This window comes from Haliotis rubra, unplaced genomic scaffold (assembly GCF_003918875.1).
Source record: "Haliotis rubra isolate DU_JTF1 unplaced genomic scaffold, ASM391887v1 Scf441, whole genome shotgun sequence".
NCBI classification, from domain to species: domain Eukaryota; kingdom Metazoa; phylum Mollusca; class Gastropoda; order Lepetellida; family Haliotidae; genus Haliotis; species Haliotis rubra.
In genome coordinates, this window is record NW_025767126.1 from 533031 (window position 1) to 559658 (window position 26628).

The window sequence follows — 26628 nt, forward strand, 5'->3', positions numbered from 1 at the left end:
GGACACCAGAAATGGGCTTCACACATTGTACCCATGTGGTGAATCGAACCCGGGACTTCTGCGTGACGAGCAACCGCTTTAACCACTAGGCCACCCCACCGCCCATGAAGAGGCTGATGTACAGTATGCTGGCATGACTTATAGTTGTTGTGAGTGAGTGAGTGAGTTTGGTTTTACGCCGTTTTTAGCAATATTCCAGCAACATCACGACGGGGCTTCACACATTGTGCCCATGTGGGGATTCGAACCCGGGTCTTCGGCGTGACGAGCCAACCCTTTAACCATTAGGCTACCCCACCGCCCCTATAGTTGTTGTGATTATAGATAAAGGCTATGAAGCCAGATGGGCAGGGGGTAGGGGGTAGGGAAGGGTTATTCTTCATTAGAATAAAGAAGTCTATCCAATCGATAAATATTGTTCCTCTACATCATGCAGCTTCTAAATCGATTATTAGTGAGTGCAGGTGATGTAGCTGGAGTATTTGACATATGGCATAAAACAGAATTCACTCACTGATGCGTCTTCCATTTTGTACAAATGTGAAATAGACTACACACCTACCCCATGGATAAGACAGGGGTCACCGAGTACCATAGTGCCACAACTATCCAGAACATTATCTCAATAAAACATGTTCTTTTATAACCAAGTAAGTGAGTTTGGTTTTACGCCGCTTTTAGCAATATTCCAGCAATACCACGGCGGGGGACACCAGAAATGGGCTTCACACATTGTGCCCATGTGGGGATTCGAACCCGGGTCTTCGGCGTGACGCGCGGACGACTTAACCACTAGGCTACCCCACTGCCCCCATGTCCAGAGCAATACAGTATCACCACACAGACCTAATCACAAACACATTTAAAACAGACTATTCCCCAAAGCCTTACATTCTTTTCTTATGCACATAGGGGCGGTGGGGTAGCCTAGTGGTTAAAGCGTTGGCTGGTCACGCCGAAGACCCGGGTTCGAATCTCCACATGGGTACAATTTGTGAAGCCCATTTCTGGTGTCCCCCGCCGTGATGTTGCTGGAATATCGCTTAAAGCGGCGTAAAACCAAATTCAGTCAGTCTTATGCACATAAGAATAAATACACAGAAAAAGGTTATATTACTAATTACAAAAACTTACAAGTTGTAAGCCAGGTTTACCCCATTTACGTAAATAGATATGATGAGATGTTGGCAATATATTATATATTTTAAGTTTCCAAACCACTAGCTATACACTAATATAAAATGCTGACGTACAAAAGAAAGTACACATATAGGTGTTATGAGACTTTTTCCCGAAAAAGGGGCGGTGAGTTAGCCTAGTGGTTAAAGCGTTTGCTTGTCACACCGAAGACCCGGGTTCGATTCCCCACATGGGTACAATGTGTGAAGCCAATTTCTGGTGTCCCCATCCGTGATATTGCTGGAATATTGCCGCGTAAAACGAAACTCAGTCACGAATGTTGAGTATAAGTAGGGACCCAGACTGCGCTAGAATGTGTGCCCTGCGTGGCCGATGATGCGTCACCGTAGACGTACCCTGCCGTTCCTGTTGCATACTGTAGCATGATTTGATACATGCAGACAATTAATACTAAACCGTGCGGTAGAACTACAATCGGAATGAATATGGGATTTAGATCCTGGCACAACAAAATGGACGCAAATGAAACAAACTGGAGTCTACAAGTGACCAGAAGCATAAATTGATCGACGATATAAGTGTTGGGAGGAATACAACAACAAAAAACAACAACAAAAAAAACAAACCCAAACAAACGACACCAAAAGGGAAGAGAAGGGAGGTAACTCGACCTCAACTCTTCCGTGTCGGAGGAAAGTAAAAACGGCGTGAGATGTGGCGGGAAAAGGTCATTGTTGTGGTTTGCAAAGGTGGATTTTAGTTGGGACTTCGAGACATTTGACTACGTAAAAAAGACGTTTAAACGTATGTATACGTAAGGACAATGTAGATTACCATACGTTTTGTACTATATGTCAATGAGTTTCTGTTAGTACTGGAAACATTCTGTATGACTGGAGCCGGGAGGCGAATTCGGAGTTGTCTCCCTTCATGTGTTATAAATCATGATTTTCAGGCGCATTGGGAGTGGGCTGGGATTAACGCCGCTTCTAACAATATTCCAGTTGTATCGCAGCGTGACAGTTTAATGTGGGAGAAAACCCCGAATTGATGGAGTTCCCAGATGTTAACCACTTTGGTGAAACACTCAGGCATGGTACTGACAGATCCAGAAATATATCGGAGCAAATCGTGAACGGAACCCACTATTATAGGTTCCTGGCGTGGCAAAGGGAAGCAACTCTGCATATTACTTTCCCTGTAAGCCCCGAGGCTCGGTGTTGGCGCAATATATAGGATATGAAAATGTTTAACTATAACATTAATAATTTTGTCAAAATGTCATTTAACAATGTTTTTGTTATTTTTTTAGCATTATGATGTAGTGAAATTGGTACTTGGGGTGGCACGTTAACGTGTTTTGCTGTACTGTATGTATTTGATTACGGTGACCTGAAGCAATTTTGGTTTGGGAAAGTGCATGAATACATTATTTTGTTATTCCATATAAACATTCTAAAACTCAACTCCTTCGTTTTATAAACAGACATTTGTTCCCTTATGGCGGATCTGGCACAGAACATCTTCACAAAGTAAGTCAGAGAAAGTCAAACAGTAAACCAGGTACTGAGCTGACCTCAGTGCTTGTCATTTTCTGACCCCTTCGTAATCCAGATTGAATTGTTTCCCAGTTACCAATACCTGGCGACTGATATGGACTTGGAGCAGTGACCTCGCGTGCCCGTGACTTTGCTAAACAAATTATTCACTTGTCAAGACATATTTACAGGCTGCCGTTATTTACCTGGAATATTATTTACAGGCTGCCGTTATTTAACTGGAATATTGCTGAATGTGGCGTTATACAACAAACAAACAATGATAATTGCTGATCTGCAGATCATCGTTACAGCGTCTCCTGAGAAAGGGTTCGAATCCAAATTTCGCCAGTGACCGTTTGTCAACGACTTCCACTACTGAGCTAGATTTTCCTGATTGGCTGACTATAGAGTGGGCGGAGCTTGTTCTAACGCAGAACAATGTCACTGCCGGATTACTTTTTCCCGATTAGCTGATAATATTGTGGGCGGGGATTGTTCTATGACAGAACATTGTCACTACAGGACTACTTTTTCATGATTGGCTGGTCATAGAATGGGCGCGGCTTGTTCCATCGTTGAACAATGTCACTGATTTCGTATTGTCCACATTTGTGAGGTCCACATTGGGTTTAACGTCGTGCTTGAGAATATTTCGCTCATATGACGACGTGCATGCGTGTGTATGTGCGTGCGGCTGCTTGTACTAGCCCAGACTGAAGATGGTTTTATAGTGCTAGCCCACTGAGATACCAAGCCGCAGTGAAGCATGAATACCCCACTCAGACACATTATACTGACTCCGAGCCGACCAGTCCTTGTTGTACCCATTAATGCCGAGCGCCAGGCAAGGACCAACAAGTACCATATTTTAACGTCTTTTGGTATGACGCGGTCGGGGATCGAACCCGCGACCTCCCGCTCTCCTGGCGGACGCTCTAACCACTACACCACGGAGGCAGTCTCCACATTTGTACCTTAATGTTAGCATAAACTGTATCGGAAGTTATTGTTGTCGAATTTAATTAATTTTAAGAATTAAATCAAAGATATTTTAGAGGTAACACCTGCACATGTTTCTTTTGGCAATTTTTTCTTACCAATATGTATTTAGGTTTATACCACAAAAACGCAAAAGGAAATTGCGGTCAAATCCAACTTGCTAATAAAACTTGTTTTCCCCAGGAAACTGGAAATCAAATATGAGGACAGGCAGATACCAGCTGTCCTCACCACGCCCAATAGACCACGTGACCAAGGCATTGTCTTTACCCACGGAGCGGGAGGAGACATGGATACTCCACAAGTTGCCCTCATTTGTGAGGGTTTGTCCAAGAGAGGATTCACTGTCCTCAGATTTACCTGCAAGAGCCTTAATCTTAAATATCGGACAAAGGTGTATGCTGAAGTTGTGGTGAGGGTATTTGTAGAATTAAATGTGTTAATATATGGAGGTATAAATGTAAAACTTTGGAACAAAGTGTTTAAAATGTTTTTGCTGTTATGTGTACTTTAGCACAAAACACACTGAAGTCAGTTCTTACAGTGGACCCGTGAAGATCCGGGTTAGAATATTGATCTTCAGTAACCCATGCTTGTCGTAAGAGGCGACTAACGGGATCGGGTGGTCAGGCTTGCTGACTTGGTTGACACATGACATCGGTTCCCAGTTGCACAAAGCGATGCTCATGCTGTTGATAACTGGATTGTCAGGTCCATATACGATTATTTACAAACCGCCGCCATATAGCTGGAATATTGCTGAGTGCGGCATAAAACTAAACTCACTCACTCACTCTTAAAGTGCTTATTTAATGATTAACACACAAATCAGCAGCATTAATACGAAACTTGACCTTGAGCAAACCATCCTGCATGGTCATAAGAGGCGACTAACAAGATCGGGTGGTCAGGGTCGCTGACTTGGTCATCATGATGTTAGTAACTGGATTATCTGGTCCAGATTAGATTGTTTACAGACCTTGTGATATTGCTAAATATAGCGTTAAACCATACTCGTTCCGGACCCTCAATGTGGATGACTCTGATATCAGATCTAGATTCAATTATATTAACTTTTGAATCTGTTAACAAAACTAAATACATGTATGTGTCATTGAATTGTTAAGCAAGGCTAAGTATCCCTAACATTGCCTTTACTGTAAAAACTTTAACATGCTTACTTTTTCAGAAATATTTCAAGATGAACTGCAGCGAAGTCCAAAGATGCCTTGTAGGAGGTATATGTATTTTCTATTTATCATGTGAAAAAATATAGTTAAAAAAATAATAGTAAATCAGAATGGTATTATATTTCCATTAATTACGTGTATGCTAAATATGTGTACATTCCAAGAACGTATGAGGTATGTGAGTCGCATCACAGATGTGATCGCATGGACACATTCTATTCTTGACGTCACATTTTTCAGGTGAGCTGTATCCCAAGCTTCATTTATGAGGGCATTGTCGCACTGTCGCACTTTGGTTAATCTTGAAATTTTTTGCTTTTTTTTTGTTTTTGTTGTTTAACACCGCTCTCAGCAATATTTCAGTTATATGGCGACGGTCTGTAAATAAAGGAGTCTGGACCAGACAATACAGTGATTAGCACACTAAGCATACGATGACATGTGTCAACCAAATCAGCGAGCCCGACCACCCCATCCCGTTAGTCGCCTTTTACGACAAGCACGGGTTACTGGAGACCATTTCTTACCCGGGTCTTCAGGGGTGGCTTGTGACGACGCGACAAGGCGCAATGTCCGTTCCATACAGATCTGATATTGTAGACAATCATTACTTGATCGAATACTCAGTCTGACGTTGTAGAAAATCAATACTTGACATAGTCAATAAGTATTACCGAAATCGGAAAAATGTTAGATATTCATCGATATCAATACAATCTGAAGTTGGTATACAGGGCGTGGTTTGTACTATCTCACCTGTACTTGGACACTCTGTTTAAGTCGATAACCGAACTCTGACCATCTGGCAGAATACAGGTCATTGGGGACAGCAGGACCACTGGAAATAGATCAGACTGACCCCGATGAAACAGTCAATTGCATTTAAATTGGAAGGAAACTGTAACGTACTGGGAGACGTACACTAACGTCTTGTCTCTGAATATATATAATTTTGACCGAAACAAAGAATTCCTTTTAAACTGAGAACGAGCCCCAGTGCGATGGGAGATCCAGAACTTGAAGAAATCTAGACTCGCTTCATTTGGGGCTATAGCATTGCAGAAAGTGCTTAGCGGTGGGGAAAATAATCAGTCAGGCACAGACAGATGCTCCTTTGGAAATTCTGGCCTTGCCTCATTTATAATAGTGAATGAGTGAGTATGGTATTATGGCCCCTTTAGCAATAATCCAGCAATATCACAGCGGGGAACACCAGAAATGGGCTTCACACATTGTAAACGTGGGGAATCGAACCCGGGTCTTCAGCGTGACGAGCGAACGCTTTAACCGCTTGGCTACACCACCGCCTCTCACAACCCTTTGTCTTGATCACTAAGGGCAGGACGGTAAGGTCACTATGGTTCACGGAGTGCATAATCGTCGCTGTGTAAGTGCACTAGCCGTGGCGTTAAACAACCATTCTTGTGTTACTATATTATTGAAGTATCTTATGAACGACGTTCTTGATATTATATTGGTTATATCTTTAATGAGGGGATTTACTGCTGAAGAAATAATTGCAAAGTTCTGTCAATTCTCATGTACCGAGAGCTATAGCCTAGTGGCAAAAGCATCCGCTTGTCAGACCGAAACCCAGGTTCGATTCCCCTTATGGGTACAATATGTGAAGTCCATTTCTGATTTTCCCCGTCGTGATCTTACTGGAATGTTGCTAAAGGGCGAAATACACTCGAAATCGAGTTTAACAAATTGTGACCGAGTCTGATTCCCTTAACAGTTTTAATGGTTTCAAATTCCCGTTCCATTAGCCGCCTCGTCAATGGTTTCGAGGGACCAGTCAGTTTAACCCGGAACCCCAACCGACAATGGCCGATTGGCTGTTGTAAAAAATAAATATTGTAAAACATTATTGCATTTTATAGTAAGTTTTGTTTTGTTTGACATTTAGGAAGATCGATGGGGTCAAGGGCAGCGGTTGAAGTAGCCAATCAGCTGAAAGGAACAGAATTTGAATCTTTCGTCCAGGGAGTAATCTGTGTCTCCTATCCTTTGTACCCACCCGGTTCACCAGAAAAAATCAGGGATGCTCCCTTGTACGATCTCTGCCAGCCGTCATTGTTTGTAAGCGGAGACCGAGATGACATGTGTGAGAAGAAGAGACTTATTGACGTTCTAGACAACGTGAAGAATAGTTCTGTTTGTTGGTTAGAAAATGCAGATCACAGTTTAGTTGTGAGATCTTCAGGTCTAGAAAATACCGTTCAATTTGTCATCGACAAAATATGCAACTGGCATTATGAGACGAAAGGCGAAAATCAAAATAACGCCCATTCTGAGTCTCGTCACGTGATAGAAGCAAAGGTTCCAAAACTAAGATACAAGGAGAAAGTGTGAAATCTTCGAAAAAACGGAAACTGAAGAACAAATCGAAGTGATCACTGGTCACAAGAACGCCATCTAATAACTCAATTTAATTCTGTGTTTTGTTGTAATCGATTACCTTTGTCGGGCATGTTTAGTTGTATTGACACCAAGCTCTATGCGATGACATGTGTCAACCAAATCAGCGAGCCTGACCACCTGATCCCGTTAGTCGCCTCTTACGACAAGCAGACAATCATCAGCCAAAATAAACTTTGAGCTTGTAGATAAAGTGGAGTCTTGAACAACATCTGCAGGGATATCCATGTTGAAATTGGTCTTCAGTAACCTTTGGTTGTGGCACAAGTCGATCGGGTGGTCAGTTTCGCTGACTATGTACAAGAATATCACCAGGCTAGCTATTCTCGAGACGTTCGTAACGCTACGAACTTCTTAAGCCCATTCTTAACACATTGGCTACGGTAAAAGTTAAGAATTCTTAGGGCTACGAACGTTTCGAGAATAAGGGCCAAGGTAAGACGATACTCTTGATGTCAATCACTGTTTACAGATCTCCGTCATATAGCAAAAATATTGCTGAATGTAACATTTAAAAAAAAAAAAATAAATGAAAGAAAGTAAACATGCTAATAAAGGTCATTGTCCTAATGTGGGACAACGCTCCAGTGTCAACTATGATCTGTGCTTACACTGTCGTCCATTGTTTCTTTCTGGTTATGATTAATCAAAGAGCCGCCATGATACTTTGTGGTGGTGTGTGGTCCTGTGCATAGAGCTCAGGTCACAATCAGTTGAAATTAAGCAACGTTGGGTGCGGAGAGTCCTTGGATGGGTGACTGTGTGACAGCTTGACTCCTCAGTGTCTAGGACTTCATGCAGTCTTGCCCCACAACGAAGCACATGTGATACATGTGGTCTCACCTTAGGCAAGTGAGTTTATTCAAAATTGCCTCTGTTCACCCAGCAGAAAATGGGTACCCGGTGAAATAAGTCGTGAGACTATTAACCTTCTAGCGCCTAACAGGCAGCTTGGGTTATCCGGGGTAATAATGATCAGATTGTGCGCTTTGAGCAAGATATCTAGCCTGGAAAAGGCGTGTTATAAATATTCTCGTTATTATTACACTTATTACATCAAATTGATTGGTTCTGCCCCTGTTTCAACATGATATGTCCATAATTTCGATGCCAAGCAACGCACGTCAAAACCAGTGTCAAACCGTTAATCGAACTCACAAATGTTACATGTTACATATGCTATATTTGGGATTACACTTTCTTTGTAAAGTACTGATTCGAGTACGTTTGTCTGGTTGAGTCCCATCCGGGATTCGAACCCACAACCTCAGAGGCAGGCACCTAATCGCCAGCACACAAAATCAGCCGCCTAACCCGCTCAGCCACCGCGGCTTCCACAAATATTGAAGTCGGACAAGTGGTACTCACAAATGTTGCCCATCGGTACTGTATGCACGCACACGCACGCATAATATACCACAGTATACCAAAGCAAACTGGAAGTATGGACACCATAAACCGGAGGTGACTGGTTTACTGCTCTGCATGAACGGGAAATTCCAATCTCAGTTTAAATCTAAATTTCGCAACCAACAAACAAAGATCTCTTTGAGCAGTAGCGATTCCTGAGATTTGATTTTGAGGAGATTGATGAAATCGGAATCAATCCAAATGTCAAACAGCGTGGAGTGAAAGACGACTCTGTGCATCGAGTGGTCAGACTCGGTGACAAACGACCGCGAGTCACCGTATCTCGTCGAATGAGTTCAGTTTTACGCCGCTTTTAGTAATATTCCAGCAATATCTCTGCAGAGATGGACTTCACTCATTGCATGTGGGGAATAGAACGCTGGTCTTCAGCGTGACGAGCGAACGCTTTAACCTCTAAGCTACTCCAAGGCCCGATTTGGTTGGACGATCGGAACTATCGGTTACAGCATACAGGACAGCTTCATCAAGACGGCCGTGCCGCTAAAACAGATGAGAGAGACTTTTTCAGTAACCAGTATCTCTGAAAAGAAGGTCTAAATACCCCCTCCATTTGCCCTTGGCCATTGCGTAAGCTTTGGTCATGACGATAACGACACTCTGTGGGGTGTCGGAAAACAGTTCGGTCCGAAACTCGTCACATGGTATGGCTTATCGGTAGCGTCGGAAAGAGTTGCCCTGCCCGTGTTATTTATAGATCGACGTAAAAATGTTAAGGCATTGGTTGCTAGGAAAAATCGATTTTATAGACTACATTCACTAAAGGCTGTTTTTATCTGGTTGACGTGATTTTCCCCTATCTCATTACAGCTTACAAGGTCTGGATAATCGAAGCTACCGTAAAAAAATAGATAAACTGCTCTTATGATATAAATTGCTATAAACAAGACCCGTGAAGATCGAGGTTAGAATTGATCTTCAGTAACCCATGCTTGTCATAAGGGGCGACTAACGGGATCAGATATTCAGGCTCGCTGACTTGGTTGACAAGTGTCGTATCCCAGTTGCGTAGATCATTGCTCGTGCTGTTCATCACTAGATTGTCTGGCCCAGACAGGATTATTTACAGACCTCGCCAGAAACGAATATTTACAGTGTGCGTCGCCAAATAGCCAGCCAACTAAAATCAGCCCCAAAACACAACCACTATTTTCTCCAACTGGACCTGTATGGGTTCTCATTGTTTGTTTGCACTCTGTAAATAATCGAGCCCAGAGATGACACCAAATGATTGACTGCATGAACATCGATCTACGCAGTTGGGATACGATGACGTGTCAACCAAGTCAGCGAGCCTGACCACCCGATCCCGTTAGTAGCCTTTTACAACAAACATGGGTTCAAATCAAATCTTACCCTGATCTTCACGGGTGTAAACAGTGAAGTGAACTTTTTTCACCAACCAACTGCATGGGTTGATGAGCATGCATGGGTTGATGAAGATCATCATGGTACTTTGTGGTGATATGGCATGATGGAAGGATTATTGACTTCAATATATTTATTGGAGAGGAGAAAACAGCTACCGAGAACTACCCTACAGACAACCAAACCCCACTGGTTGTCAGAATGTGCGGAAAATGTACCCTAACTAAACAAATATTCATATTGATATGAATACTATGACAACCAGTTCGCCAAGCCAAGAAGAATGCCACTTATTTCTCAAATTTGGGATTGGGTAAAACGAAAAGAGAAACTAATGTTGTAAAGTATTCATATGCAATGTCAAGCCACGATTCTATCTCGGGACACAGACAATCTTCAACCGGCTACGGATTATGACCCAAGCGAACGAATGTCATAAACCCTATATTGAGTGACTGAGTTTAGTTTTACGCCGCTTTTAGCAATATTCCAGCAATATCGCGGCAGGGGGCACCAGAAATGGGCTTCACACATTGTGCCCATGTGGGGAATCGAACCCGGGTCTTCAGCTTGACGAGCGAACGCTTTAACCACTAGGCTACCCAAGCGCACCTTGTAAACCCTGTAAAGAAACGTCAGTGACATCAGCCTATATTGTTGAGGTTACGTAACGTTATCAAAGTGACGCAATAAATGGATGACGTCATATCGTATTGTTACCAGTGAAGCAGTGTGACCCGCCACAATATTGCCAATCGTTAGATTGCTCATCAAAATGTAAAATACTTGAAAGCGATAACACTCAGTATTTTATGATCAGTGTGTAAAATTAATACTTCCATATTTTAGTTTTCAGTCAATACAATGTTAATATGCAATATTGTTTTACATTCAGAACAAAAGCATATAACAGAGACATGCAAGAAACAGAGGTGTTCAGATGACTTTGAAATTGAGAGAAATATATCTTTTATGGGATACATATTAATTATAATGAGGTTTAGGACATAAATAGGAGCATGACAATGTACACGACGTTTTTTATTTATATCTCTTCATGTGTTAAAATCCAAAACTGATATAGATACTTATTCTAAACTGTGTTCGGAGATAACTATATATTTGTTTTCAGGTAAATCGTATTATCTTATTTTAATCGATTTCTACTTTTTCAACGACTCATTAGAACACAGACAAAAATAGAATGATCTCTTTTCTCATTCATACTTTGATCATATGGTTCAGTATTCTTATCAAATATTTGAACAAATGCCATAATTGTATTACAGCTCTTTACACCGTCCGCAAAGACACAATAGAGTAGCGCCCCCTTGATCCACTCGTTTTGTTTGGAAATCGAAAAGTTTTTGCGACCAAAACAAGCGAAAATGTGATGCGTCCACGAATGTTTGGCAAAAACTGCCTCTAATTTAACAACTTTTGCACTTTTCCATTGTTTTGCACAAATATTTTTCATTTGATTTGCTGAACAAACATCGATTGAGGTAGTAGAATATCAAGGAAGCTCGCGGGACGGCGTTGGCTTCATCAATTCTGTGACCTAGTTTCTCACTCCACGTTCCAGCAAAATATTGCAGGATATAAATGTAATATACATTGGTCAAAATATGTCGGGCATATTTCTGCAATCGACGGAAGGTGGGGAAGTCATTGAAGTACCTTTGGGAAAAACTGTCATCGGTAGAGGCCCATTCCTTCAGGTACAAATCAACGAACGCTAAAATTACCTACGTCGGTGACCTAGGTGTTAAAATGTTGCAACATGTTTGTTTCCGCTGAAAGTGCAGAATGAACAATGTTATACTTCTTCGGTTCAATAATTATGTGTTTTTTTATGCATGAATCACCTTTGAACAGGTAGTTGCAAGGAATAATAGAATATAATGCTAATTAATCAGTACAAATATTGAAACAAGAACATATTTGGTAATCACAGAGGAAGTTCAAGATATCAATATGTAAATAATTATTTATGATTTGTTAATATTGTGTTCTTTACCTAGTGTATTTAAATATATTTATGATATTTAATAAGTGAGAACTGGAAGGGAATGTAAATTGTATTGAGATACCAATGCTCAAACATTCATGTAAATACTAATGTGATCTAATTTGTAATTATATTACACAATCACGTTGTCTTTCATCAGATTACTGACAAGAGAGTTTCCCGGAGTCATGCTGAGCTACAGGTTGCTGACAAGACTTTATACATAACTCCAGTAAGTTAAATTTGTACTAAGTGAGTATATGTTCAGTGTTACAGCCAACTTACACCATGTTATAATGTGTGATATTTCATGTTTTAGTTTCTGTGAAATTTCTTCACAATTTGTAACCATATTCCAGTGTAACTGTAAGGAAAGTATGCACTTTATCCTGAGTGAGTGAGTATGGTTTTTTGCCGCTTTTAGCAATATTCCAGCAATATCGCGGAGGGGGACACCAGAAATGGGCTTTACATATTGTACCCATGAGGGGAATCGAACTTGGGTGACAAATGAACACTTTAACCACTAGGCTACCACACCGCCCCCCTCTAACTTTTAGTTAGAAACATGTATGTAGCATTGCAACTGAACTGAAATTCAGACTTTTCATGAGAACAAATTCTTCTAATTTTTGTACTACTACTACTACTACTACTACTAATGACATTTTGATGTTACAGACTCACACCAACCCCTGCTTCCTGCGACGAGGAGGGGGAGAACATCACGTAGCCTTGCCTAAAGATGACAAGTGTAAGCTGGCCACTGGTGATGTCTTTGGACTGCTTCCTGAACAACTGTTTTTCACTGTATGTGGGAAACAAGGGGCCATTAATGGTACAAGGTAAGGGGTCATTATTAACTCGTCGAAAAAAAAAATAAATGTGCCTGGAAGTATTTTTTGCTGAGAGTGAATATTGATATATTTGATTTGGTAATTGATACCAAATGCTGGTTATAAACCATGATAATCTGTTACCTATTTTTAGCTCACTTTGTCTGTGAGTTCAGCATATGTCATGGACAGTTTGTTGTCATCTCAGATTGTGAATATATTGACAGAACAACTTTATAGATGTAGAAAGAACATGGACATCGTGATCTCACCAATGATTTGTAGACCGATGCTCATGATGTCAGTCACTGGATTGTCAGGTCCAGGATCAATATACATACCGCTGTCATATGCATGAGACACCTGTGAAAGTCCGGGTTAGAATATTGATCTTCAGTAACCCATGCTTCACGTAAGAGGCGACTAACAGGATCGGGTGGTCAGCCTCCCTGACTTGGTTGATACATGTCATCGGTTCCCAATTGCGCTGATCGATGCTCATGCTGTTGATCACTGGATTGTCTGGTCCAGACTCGATTATTCACATACCGCCACCATAGAGCTGGAATATTGCTGAGTGCGGCGTAAAACTACACTCACTCACTCACTCATATACATGATAAAGGTGAAATATTGCTTAGTGTGGTGTTAATCGTGTATAACAGGCAAACAAAACACAACTGTTTTGTCACTAAGGGGAGATGACTCATGCATGTTTATTGTTAATGAGGTATTTAATGATGTTTTGGTTTCAGCTGCAACATATTTGTGGTTTCAGAAAACTAACTGACACTACAGTATTTGTAGCTTGAAGTTTGATGAAAATCATAATGTTTGTCATCTGTTTGGGATGTGTCCATTTTAAATATATCAATAAGAAATCAGTCACTTCAGTATTTATTGTCTTGATGCCAACATTTATTTGTTGTCACGACCTTCAGGGGTACAAGGCTAGGGACAACCCTGATGTCAGCAAAGTACTGACCATTCCTTTAATATGTCTTTGGAAAACTCATTATCAGAACTGATAATCAGAACTCATTAACATGTTGAGTTACCGTGGCATTTCTTTATGTTATTCTCCAGACACTCTAAAACTATGTAAACTGTCTATTTTTCCTTATCCCCCTTCTCCTTTTGACGGTTAAGTGGAAACTTGAATCCCTTTCAATTCCCTGAAGCGATCGTAATTTCACTCACCCACGAGTAGCCTCCACTTTCCCGCCAAAACGCCCCACGTGACCTGAGCCCAGCTGTCATCACTCTTTCCGAAATAAGCCCACATTACGACTTAGAGTGAAGCCCGTAATGCTGAGAGGGGACGGTTGGGAGGGCTTTAGATCATGAATCAGGATAAGAATAAAATATCAATTTTATCATAAAAATTATATTTTGTCAGTATTAAAGACATGTTTGTTCTTACAATATATATTATCGTTTAGTATAATTTTTTAATGAAAATTGTCATCATCTAAATGGCCTTATTGTCAAATAATATCTTTTACAGTGTCAAAGAAGAACCAAAGAGTCAGTCAGTCAAATCGGAACCAAAGTCATTGGACAGAACAGTGAAAGATGAAGGTAATGAACGCCATTACATTGTACTGGCTAGTCTGTATACAGTCATTGGTAAGTGAGTTGGCGTGACACCCCTTACACACACAGTATTTCAGTATATACCATCCCAAACTGGCTTTCACAGGAGATATTGCTTAGGAAAGAACTAGCAATATTTCCCATTTAATATTTGCTGCATTAAAATTACATCACCATGCTTTGCAGACATTTATGATGACCATGACGTCTCAGTATTTTTAAAACTTTGGGCATTGCTTGTTACCATTTACAAGCTGAAGGGTGAATAATAAATAGAATCTCACCATCATTTTTATATGAATGCTTAAAACTTTGATCATTGAGCGCATTTTAAAGTAGAATTAGGAGGTGGGTAGTCTAGTGGTTAAAGCGTTCGCTCGTCACGCCGAAAACCTGGGTTCTAATCCCCACATGGGTACAATGTGTGATGCCCATTTCTGGTGTCCCCCAAAGTGATATTGCTGGAATATTGATCATTGAGCGTCAGTTTAAAGTGGAATTAGGGGCAGTTGGGTAGTCTAGTGGTTAAAGCTTTTGCTCGTCACACCAAAGACCCGGGTTCGATTTCTCAAAATGGGTACAATATGTGAAGCCCATTTCTGGTGTCCCCCGCCATGATAATGCTGGAATATTGCTAAAAGCAGTGTAAAACTTAACTCACTCACTCACTAAAATGGAATTAAAGTTAAATGCAGGTCATTGATGTTTAACAAATGATGAAACCCACAATCATGATTTAGGATTCAAACCCTTTGTTCAGTCTATTTAGTTGGCAAGGAGTAAGTTGTAACATGGCCGGGTAGAGAGTTGGCAGGCCTAGTTTGATCCACAGGCCTGGTAAGAGTAGAGGGGGCGAAAACATCCTCTTTTAATAGGGCCTGTAAGTCTTGCAAGGCGCTACTTCCTTTACTTAGCTGGCTCCTGGCTCCCTTTGTGCAGCATACTTCCGGTACCAGATATCGGGTGACAAGCGTACATTCAAGAACCAGTTCTGGTTCCAAATTGCGTGACTGCCAATTATGACTTTACTAGACGGAACCAAGTGTACAACCATGCTTGGCTGTCACAGTTGTTGGTAGTCATAATAGTTGGTAAATTTAGGGACGGTTAGATTGGAAATTTGTTATACCTGCAAGGATTATCAGTTCCTTACTGTCAAGTGACAACCATGAGACCATTCGAAAAGGTGTGAAACATTGTTTATTACCGAAAAAGTACTACACAACATAAGGTGTTGCGTGCCGTGACCTACTTACGGGCTCTAATAATAATGTGACATTGTTTTTTGGCGTAAGTGGTAAAATAGCAAATCACGAAACCTATGTGTTTAAACCCTTTTTGTTTTAACAGATCCTTAAGCAAATGAATAAAAACAACCAAAGCCTGATGTTATGTTAACATTTCGGTCTGTTCCTCTGATGTCTCTACACTCTATGTTACTTTAAGATCCAGACGACTTCCTGGATGATGTTGGCAGAGATCTTGAAGACACCCCAAGGAAACAGACTAAGGTACTGACACCAAGCCTCTCACTCTGCTCATACCACTTCCAACAAGCCTAGGCACATACTGGGGCGGTGTGGTAGCCTAGTGGTTAAAGCGTTCGCTCGTCAAGGCTCGGGTTCGATTCTGCACATGGGTACAACTTGTGAAGCCCATTTCTCATTTCTGGTGTTCCCCGCCGTGATATTGCTGGAATATTGCTAAAAATGGCGCCAAACTATACTCAGCCAGCCTAGGCACATACCGATGTATACAGACATATGTACACCTAGCCATGTACACCCAGCCGACCCATTAGAATTGATCTTCAGTAACCCATGCTTGTCGTAAGAGGCGACTGACGGGATCGGGTGGTCAGGCTTGCTGACTTGGTTGACATGTCATCGGTTCCCAATTGCATAGATCGATGCTCATATTTTTGATCACTGGATTGACTGGTCCAGACTCAATTATTTACAGACTGCTGCCATATAGCTGGAATATTGCTGAGTGTGGTGTCAAATTATACTCACTTACAAACTACACCTTACCACTTACACCTTACCACTTTCTCCAAGCCACTTGTTGTATCAAGCTACCCACATAACGTATCCACACCAAGTCACTCATACAAAGCCACCCACACTGTGACACTCACCTGCGCCATGACACTTAAACTCAGTCAGCCACCCAAAAGCCAGTCACACCAAGCTACCCTGACCCATCTAAGTATTAAATACTCTCAAGATACAAGTCAAAGTCATTTAATGTTTCACAAAATATCCAAATAAAGAATCGACCCTTTATTCCATTCTATGACACTTGATGTTTACAACCATGTCATTAAATTAACTAGTACTGGCTTTTTATGAAAGAATATGAATGCCAATCCCGTTAATAGTTAGAGATTCATTTCCATTACTTACAGAACAAGGTGGTTAAGGTCCCGGCCGAAGATGAAGCCGAAGATGGCTGATGCCCCTAGACAAGGAGCGGACACTGCCTGACTGGATGATCAAGATGGCCGCCGTGGGTCCAGTGCCAGAGAAGAAGAAGAAGCCCACTGCAAAAATACCAGCTGTTGCCAAGAGGGGAGGTAAGTTGACCCAAACTCGGAGGAAAACATTTGTTTTGTTTCCAGTAGTCAGTCTTTATCTTTAAAATCTTTATTTCTTATACAGCAGTCTTGTGATTCACACACACTGTTCATTTAATGAAAGTCATTTGGAACCATGATTTCTTTGATAGTCAATCAGTGGCGCACGATGCTTTCACAAACAATTGGATGTAACTAATTTATATCAGGAATCACTGAAAAAACTCTTAGTTCTCTTTCTTAACAAAGCCTAGTGGTTAAAGTGTTATTGTCAAACAACGTTATGCTGAAACATGTTCACACTCTTTCCTTATACACCAACTCCTTTGGTTAACGAATCCCAATTTGTTTTAAAATTCATGTGGGTACAATGCCTAAATGTGAAAACATCCGATACCATTTCTGGTCCCCATGTGGATACAATGTGTGAAGCCCATTTCTGGTGTTCCCCGTCGTAATGTTGCTGGAATATTGCTAAAAGCGGCGTAAAACCACACTCACTCACTATAGCCAATCACATGGTCATGTTCTATATGGTCATTCTAAAGCCTGACCAGTTTCTTGTTACAGATGATTTTTTTGCTCAAAATGTTGAATAATTGAAAGGTTTATGATTTCTGTAATGAATACACCCCCCTCAGCTTATCAGGTTTATGCTAGTTCTAGATGCCACTTCACACAAGAACCTGGGTCCCGAACCACAAAGTGTTCATAAACGTTACGAGCTGTCGTAACTCTATGGTTTATCATAACCATACAAATTTCGTCCATACAAAGTACGAATGTTTTGTGGAGCGGGATTCAGGAGTAGTAACTCAGTGAACTTGGTTGACAGTGTATTAATATATACCAGTTACCATGGTTACATTGATGGTTTCGCATGTCCGGGAAGTATTGTTGACATAAACATCATTTACTTGCTTCACCCAAATCAGTATATGTTGTTTATTTGGTTTGTAATGTACATGTTGGGTCTATGCATTAAATAAGATTGATAATGACAGTGTGTTAGGAAAGTGGATTATTTTACAGTTATGAACCATGACTTCATGTTTATGTTTTCATCAGCTGAGAGGCCCACATCCACCTCCCCACGTAAACGAGCTCCCCCAAAACGAACGTATGACGATGACTATGATGAAGAGGAGGAAGAGGAACCTGTTCAGAGGAAGCAGAAGAGAAAGAGGAAGACATATTCATCAGAGGAAGAAGAGGAGGAAGAAAGGAAACCACGACGACGTGCACGACCGACACGGAGGGCTGCTGCATATGATGATGACGACGATGATGATTTTTCACCTCGAAAACGACCCCAGCGGGCAGCACGAGAATCAAGAGGCAGCTATGGTGAGATATTGATTTGAGAGGCTTCCACCATGACTGCAGATATGTGAGTGAGTGAGGGAGTGTGTGTGTGTGCGTAAGTCCATTCTTATAAATATACGTGTCCACGGTTACAACTTCACAAGTTGATTAAAGATTAATGCAAAAAAATGACTTCAGCTACTATGAAGTCAGTAATTTCTTTCAGCACAGTAATACAATGCATGCATGTGTCATCGTTTCCCAATTACGTGGATTGATGATCATACTGTTGATAACTGGATTGTCTGGTCCAGACTCGATTCTTTACAGACTGACGTCATATTGCTGGAATATTGCTGAGTGCGGTATTAACCATACTCACTGACTCACTCACTTTGAAAGCTCCATACCTGTAGGTTTTACAGCAACTGCCTTTCAAACTGACATGCCTTGGTATAGCTTAAGCTTTGTGTATGACATTGTTGTACTTGACTTATGATCTCAGTCAATGTGGGTAGTCGTGGGTAGTATGTGAAGGTAGTCTTGCTCTCTCAGACAAATACCTCTTTCATTACTGGATTAGACCAGGTTAGAATTGATCTTCAGCAACCCATGCTTGTCGTAGGGCAAATAACGGGATCGGGTGGTCAGTCTCGCTGACTTCGTTGACACAGTCGCGTACCGATCCGTCGAATTTCTGATTTCAAAGTAGTAAAATGTATTCGACGGATGAGCACTGTGATCTTAGCTATTAATTAGTTATCCCAAACAATGGATCATACCAAAAAAATGACACAAGGGGTGTTGGATGGTTTGACTCCCTTTATTTTTGTACTGTTGTACCTATCTTTGCCTACTCATATGGGCAGAATTTTTATTTTTTGTGTTTTGTCATCGCCCGACCGACCCTAATTATATCGCCGACCAAAAATAAAAAAAGACCTTTTATATTTTAACACCGTCGACTCAAACCTAGAACGTACCAACTCGTCATATAAAATGTGACCACACAAAAAAAAGTTATGACCCTTGACAACAGACCGACCATGATGTCTGCTATTCGCATAGCAAACATCTGGTCTATTTTGCAATTGAAGTATCACCTTCATATCCCTTATAAAGTGGGAGCAGTGTCATCTTAATTTGATAACCTTTTAGAATTTATGAACTCTATAAACTCATTCAAGCACAATATATTTGTGTTAGATATACAGATTACTAAACAAGTGTTTGTCAGATACCATTATCTTACGAGTCGTTTTCCAAACGTATTTTACGAGCGAAAGCGAGTTAAATACATTTTGAAAAAACAAGTTGTAAGATAATTGGTATCTGACAGACACGAGTACAGTAATCTGTTTCTTACACACCATACAAGCCGACCCCCTTAATTAATGAACTTAGACTCTCCCAGTGTGTTAACATGGTCTGAAATTAGACTGATCAGCACAGAACCACTCAAGCATGATTCGACGGATCGGCACTGCTGACTGTTCAAAATTCGACGGATTAGGCCGTAACTGTTGACATATGTCATCATATCCCAATTCTGTAGATCAATGCTCATGCTGCTGATCACTGGATTGTCTGGTCCAGTCTTGATTTTTTTACAGTCCGCTGTCATATAGGTGGAATATTGCTGAGTGTGGCGTTTTCCAACAAACAAACATTACAAGATTATGATATCTTGTGACTTTTCTATGCATGATGGACAGTGTGTTGATATAGACATGTTTCCAGTTGATGACTTCATCCCGGATGATGACAGCGATGCTTCGCTACCAGATCATCTGAAGCGGGTGAAGGATGACGACAGTGACTTTGAGATCGATGACGGTGGTGGCGGCGATTCCGGCAGTGACTGGGAAAACAAGGGCAAGGGAAAGAGAGGAAAGGTAGATGAACTACACCAGAGAAGGGCACCAAGAGTTATTGTACCACAGTATACTGTCTTTCACCCCTGTGTGTACATGTGTATACTGCTAAAAATGTGACTTAGTTGACACATGACATTGTATCCCAACTGTTTAGATTGATGCTCATGCTGTTGATCACTGGATTGTCTGGTTCAGACTTCCTGTTTTTCACAGACTGCTGTCATATAGCTGGAATATTGCTGAGTGCGGTGTTTAACAACAAACAACAACTAAAAATGTTTGGCTGTTCATTTTTGGCTGTTGTTGATGCATGTGTCAATAAACACGACAAATATTTCAAATCAACAACTAAAAATGTTTGGCTGTTCATTTTATAAATTGTTGATGCATGTGTCAATAAACACGATAAAATATTTCAAATCCCACCCTGTCTGAGCTGCGTGTTAACCCCATGCTGATGATGACCTTACCACCTGACTGTGCCAGGATCACCGAACCCTCTCTGCTGCATACAATCTTTAATCTGTAAATCATAGTAATAGTCCATTTATATAGCATTATTGATTTGTTTGTGCTCTTTGACTCAATGCTAATAGCAATCCTACTTCCTAACACTGGTGAGAAGAATCCTTGGAGAAGTGACTGTACACCTCTGGCAATGAGGTGGGGAAGATGTCTTCCCAAATATAAATATGGTAATGAATTGGTTCACTAATTCAAAATAGAGTGGAGTCATTGCTGCTAATCAACCATAGTGTTCATTATATAGAAGGCTTTCAGAAAGGCTAGCTCTCAGAAACCTGCTTGTGTTGTTGGTAGTTGTGTAGGGATTTATGTTGATTCTAGGTCCTTCACAGGCCAGAGGTTGTCATTATACACTGTAGCACTGATGATATTCCCAAGTTAGCTGTTTTTATTTCAGTGTATAACATGTTTCTTTTCATCGCACAGTCAAAAGGCAAAGCTCTTGCCCCGCCGAGAAGGGGGCCAGGCAGACGTGGTCGACCCCGCAAGGTCAAGGATGATGATGATGACGATGATGAAGAGGAAGATGATGATGAGGCGTATGTTCCCGGCCCTCCAAACGGAGGGGTGGCACAGCAAAGAGGAAGAAGGTGGAGAGTGAGGAGGAAGAGGAGGAGGAGGAGGAAGTAAAAACTCCTGCCAAGAAGAGGGCAGCGGTCACAAAGAAGAGGCCCAGATGTCCATATGGGAAGAAGTGCTACAGGTCAGTCAGCTGACATGAGGGGAGGTAGGGTAGCCTAGTGGTTAAAGCATTTGCTCGTCACGCTGAAAACCTGGTTCGATTCCCCACATGGGTACAATGTTGAAGCCCATTTCTGGTGTCCCCCGCCATGATATTGCTGGAATATTGCTAAAAGCGGTAAAACCAAACTCACTCACTCGCTTACTCAGCTGACATGAATTGAGCACTATGTGGGGACTTCAGCATTGTGTTGGGTACTGTGAACTTGTACAGGGTACTGTGAGGATACTGTGAACATGTATTAGGTATTGTGAACATGGTTACTGTCATGGTACTGTGAATATGTACTGGGTACTGTAATGGTACTGCCAAAATGTGTACTGTGAACATGTACTGGGTTCTGTGAGGCACTGTGAACATGGATACTGTGAGGCTACTTTGAAGATGTTTAGGGTAGATTGACGTTACTGTGAACACATGTTGGGTACTGTGAGGGTACTGTGAAAAACTTTGGGTACTGTAAACATGTACTGGGTTCTGTGAAGTACTGTGAACATGGATACTGTGAGGCTACTTTGAAGATGTTAAGAGTAGATTGACATTACTGTGAACACATGTTGGGTACTGTGAGGGTACTGTGAAAAACTTTGGGTACTGTAAACAAGTACTGGGTTCTGTGAAGTACTGTGAACATGGATACTGTGAGGTTCCTTTGAAGATGTTAAGGGTAGATTGTCGTTACTGTGAACACATGTTGGGTACTGTGAGGGTACTGTGAAAAATTGGGTACTGTGAACATGTATTGGCTATTGTAAGGGTACTGTCAACATGTCTAGGGTACTATAAGGGTACTGTGTACTAGTCAAACTGCGGAATTGGCTCAACAACTAGCTTTTCATTATCTTTGTTTGTAGAAAAAATCCTGCCCACTTTAAAGATGTTTGTCACCCTGAAGACTCCTCTTACGACGAAGCATCTGATGAAGAGGAAGACGAGGAGGAAGTCGACAATGACCGTGACAATGATAAACCAGATTGTGAATTTGGCACCGATTGCTACAGGTGTGTATGATGAATGTTCTGACTGTGATGTCACAATGCATGCTACGTTTATCTTTGTACCTGTGTAGGGTTTGTGGGGCGCTGGCTTCTGGTGCTGGGGTTCATGGGCATCCTGGTGAAATAATGGTTGGTTGGTCTGTAAATAATCAAGTCTTGACCAGACAATCCAGTGATCAACAGCATGAGCATCGACCTGCGCAATTGGGATATGATGACATGTGTCAACCAAGTCAGCGAGCCTGACCACCCGATCCTGTTAGTTGCCTCTTACGACAAGCATGGGTTACTAAAGATCGATTCTAACCCGGATCTTCATGGGTCTGCAAATTTATGAATTTTAATACTGACACAGAAACCTTTAAATTTGTGAAAATTGCTATTGTTAAGATGGACAGTTAAAAGCAGAAAATTAAAATTTAAGCATAGAAAATTCAAATTTAAACATTGAATGTAGTAGCACATATATACATATATAAATATTGAAGCTGATCAGTTGAAAGTCGAGGTAGGAGTTTTTGTCTATATCATACATCTGTCATATAAATATTTTGATTATTGCTGTATTGTGACTGTTTTAAGTTAGTGAATCGATGCTAAATTTTCCAGCCAATGAAAACACTTGTTGCATGTTGCTTGGGCAGTGGCTGCTTGGTCATGGAGTAGTCTCCCTTTGCATTGTCATTTGCATGCTACTATTCATTTGTGATGGGATGCTCCTGTGACAGTGGTTTGTGCTTCCAGTAATGTTTCACAGCTGACATTCCACAAGGTTTCTACAGGGTTCCCATCATAAACATTATTAAGTTTCCTGATCATACAACTCCAACTTATTGAGAGTGAAGAAACCTATAATGCAACTCTCTTGCAGGAAAAATGCCGAGCATGTAAAGAAATATTCTCATAAAAAGAAACCAGATGATCGCCCCAAGAGAAAACAAGCAAAAAAGGATGGTAGGTGTACCCTAGGTAGATCTTCAGCTCCAGATGCAGGTGTGATATTTACAGCTAACTGTGGCATAAAACAACAGTCACTTCAAATAAACATTTGGGGCGGTGGTGTAGCCTAGTGGTTAAAGCGTTGGTTGTCACACCGAAGACCCGGGTTCGATTCCCCACATGGGAACAATGTGTTAAGCCCATTTCTGGTGTGCCACCGTCGGGATATTGCTGGAATATTGCTAAAAGCGGCGTAAAACTAAACTCAGTCAGTCAGAGAACTCAAATAAACATTTTCATAGTATTGGTCAAGTGAACATGTTAATTTTTCGTTTGGGTCAAATTTGTTGTTAAGTGTTTGTTCTTTTTCAATTTGTGAAGGATAAGCTTTGTTGTATTGTTAGAGGAAAATGATATTTTGCTCCAAACATGTTTGACGAATTTCATTATCTTCCCACTCAGCGACTTAAATTGTTGACTCTGCTTTCTTGAAAGCTGCTTCGTACATGTGTTAAATATTGATTATCAAAGCTGTTTTATTGTCCAATTGCTTGCTTTTTGCTTCAATAACCGTCACCCATAGCTTGCTTCACCGTATAGTTTTGAGTGAAATGGTACGCTCTTACCTATTGTGGTACAAGACTTTCGGTTCAGTCTATGAGCTATGATTATAATGCAGAATAGAAACGCATTGATTTTGACAAAATGATTCGATTTCTAGACATTTTAGAAACGGTTTAAAAAGGTAAATAAAATGGTGGTACGAAAACCAATATATGATTTTGGGGATTGCGTTACGGTATACCAAACTGAAGGCAAAATACCGCGGTATACCGTTTCACCTCTATGTAGTATGTGATTGTCACTCCATGATATCCCAGTCCTTGTGCTTCAATGTGTGTGCTGCTGTCTGTCTGATATATCTTTAGTGAGGGACCAGTCATCTCAGTTGACAAATTTGCTTTGCAGAGTTGCGCCCCTTAGACTTGCTAGGTAACTAGTATCATGGACTCTGATCCCTGATTATATGAAATTGACAGCATCATACCCGTGTTGAAATAGTGGTGAACATCTACACTCACGTAACCATAATTCGTGGATATAAGGGAAGTGCGGTGAAAATCATATTTTAAATGCACAATTTTATTTTGTATACTCACTGATTATTTTATTCATTGATTCAGCAAATTGAAAATGCCTAATATTCTACTTGTGAATGAAACATTTGTTTACCTAAGCCATTTGCAATGATCACCTAGGAGCCTAGCGGTTAAAGCATTCGCTTGTCGCGCCAAAGACCCGAGTTCGAGTCCCCACATGGGTACAATGTGTGAAGCTCATTTCTGGTGTCTCCTGCCATGATATTGCTGGAATATTGCTAAAAGCAGCGTAAAACCAAACTCACTCAACTCAATTTTTAGTCCTGAGAATCTTGCAAAGATATCCAATACATTTAAAACTGCAAACAGGCAATGTAAGAAGGCATGTAAGAATAAGACATGGTAAGGACACAGTATGGTAAGTCAGGTCAGGTAAGGATAACATATGATAAAGATATGATACTATAACTAAAATCCCCACCCACTCCATCTACATAACATTTTGAGTAAATAAAATGAAGTGTTTGAAATTGGAATTTTTACATTATTCATGATCTAAGGGACCGTTCATAATTTGTGGCGGGGTGATGATGATTTTAAGGGGGTTTACCCATTTCGTTCTGGGGAGGTAGTGGGGTCATCAATTTTGTACACATGCAGGGGTGGGTGGGTCATTTGCTATAAATTTTAAGGGGGGTCATTTACATTATACATGCTTCGCCTTAAAAGTCATCATCTCTCCCCTAGCCATAAATCATGCATGGTGACTCATGACAATTACTTTGGGGCCAGAATTCTTGAGACAGCGGAATAAAACGTTTGGCCTTTACCAAGACACCTTATAACAGAAATAGCATTAAAAAAAACGTAAGTCCCTTTTTGATCTCATTACAGGTAAAACAAGTGTTCTTGATAAGGACAATGACGATGACGGAGAACCGAACACATACGACTACAATGACAGTTTTATCGATGATATTGGGCAGTCTTATGCGAGCGAGTCTTCGTACGGAGATCACGAGGAGGAAGACTCGGACTATGACCCAGAGGAAGAGGATGTGAGATCACTGATGAAGGAAGCCAAAGGTTTTGTTAAGAAGAAGAAAATGCAGCAACCCGTTGGGAAGAAAATAAAAATAAAAGCTGATTGAATGTTATTCATGACTGTATACAATGTTGTGTAACTTGGGCTTTCTTTTTTATCCCGGCAGTGTAGAAGCTCTGGTATTGTTGAAATCATTCTTATTTTGGTCCTTGTTTTACAGGTGAAATCTCTGCAAGTCTGTTCAGATGTCTTGGTTTGCATGTCCACATGCACAATTTAGTCAGTACTGAGACATAATGATGAATTCCGAAGCAAAAAAAATTCATGTTTTATTTCTTATGAATCGAATCATTCTACTTGACCTTTGTTTTCTTTTGAGAGTTGGTGTGTCATTGACAAAACTAATCGTGGATGATAGTTGAGTTGAAATTTATTTTTAAAATGTTTAAAATCAATAAAATTTTAAAATAAAATCAGATCATAGTGTTTGCTAACACTACACATAGATCTGAGGATATCCCATTGCTAGTGACATATATTAAAGAATGAGTTGTCGTACCAGCAATCAGAGGTTCACTTACCAGATCGCAAAAGTCTGAATGTGTTCTCTCTTCCTGTAACCGGGGCAGTGAGGAAGCTAGTGGTTAAAGCGCTGGCTTGTCACCAAGACCCGGTTCTCCCCACATGGTACAATTGTGAAGCTTTCTGTAACCTTTGCTGGAATATTGCTAAAAGTGGCGTAAAACTAAACTCAGTCAGTCCTGTAACCTTGGAAGGTTACCCCCGTGGCAATCTGAAAAATGTTATTGGGCTGTATGATTGCCTCAACATCATCGTCTTTCTCTGGTTTCATCTGGATCAGAAGAGACGTTACTTACATTGGAAGTACTGATATATTATTTCATCTGAAATTCCAGAGTTTTCTTTTGTTCAGTTTCCAAATTTGAATCAAGACATCTTTCAAAATATTCAAGTTTTTCCTGAAATGG

General features: G+C 40.8%; 2 protein-coding genes across 2 annotated transcripts; both read left to right on the forward strand.

The window, feature by feature from the left end:
- The first annotated feature begins 1819 nt into the window (after positions 1-1819).
- Positions 1820-7635, forward strand: LOC124289446 (testis-expressed protein 30-like). Its single transcript, XM_046726064.1, has 5 exons — positions 1820-1944; positions 2627-2672; positions 3864-4092; positions 4870-4918; positions 6780-7635. The coding sequence occupies exons 2-5, from the start codon at positions 2641-2643 to the stop codon at positions 7223-7225; spliced, it is 756 nt and encodes a 251-aa protein (XP_046582020.1). The 5' UTR covers positions 1820-1944; positions 2627-2640; the 3' UTR covers positions 7226-7635.
- A 3809-nt stretch (positions 7636-11444) lies between these two features.
- Positions 11445-26316, forward strand: LOC124289438 (aprataxin and PNK-like factor). Its single transcript, XM_046726054.1, is given in 13 exon segments — positions 11445-11808; positions 12259-12330; positions 12780-12943; positions 14442-14515; positions 15977-16041; positions 17033-17108; positions 18177-18455; positions 20154-20308; positions 21242-21362; positions 21365-21518; positions 22412-22558; positions 23427-23509; positions 25489-26316. Coding segments are annotated over 13 exon segments (1740 nt in total). The 5' UTR covers positions 11445-11715; the 3' UTR covers positions 25746-26316.
- Positions 26317-26628: the final 312 nt, after the last annotated feature.

Coding starts and splice junctions, on each gene's coding strand:
- LOC124289446 (XM_046726064.1), top strand. CDS start 2,641: ATGGCGGATCTGGCACAGAACATCTTCACAAA. Junction 2,673..3,863: donor GCACAGAACATCTTCACAAA/GTAAGTCAGAGA, acceptor TGTTTTCCCCAG/GAAACTGGAAATCAAATATG. Junction 4,093..4,869: donor AGGTGTATGCTGAAGTTGTG/GTGAGGGTATTT, acceptor TTACTTTTTCAG/AAATATTTCAAGATGAACTG.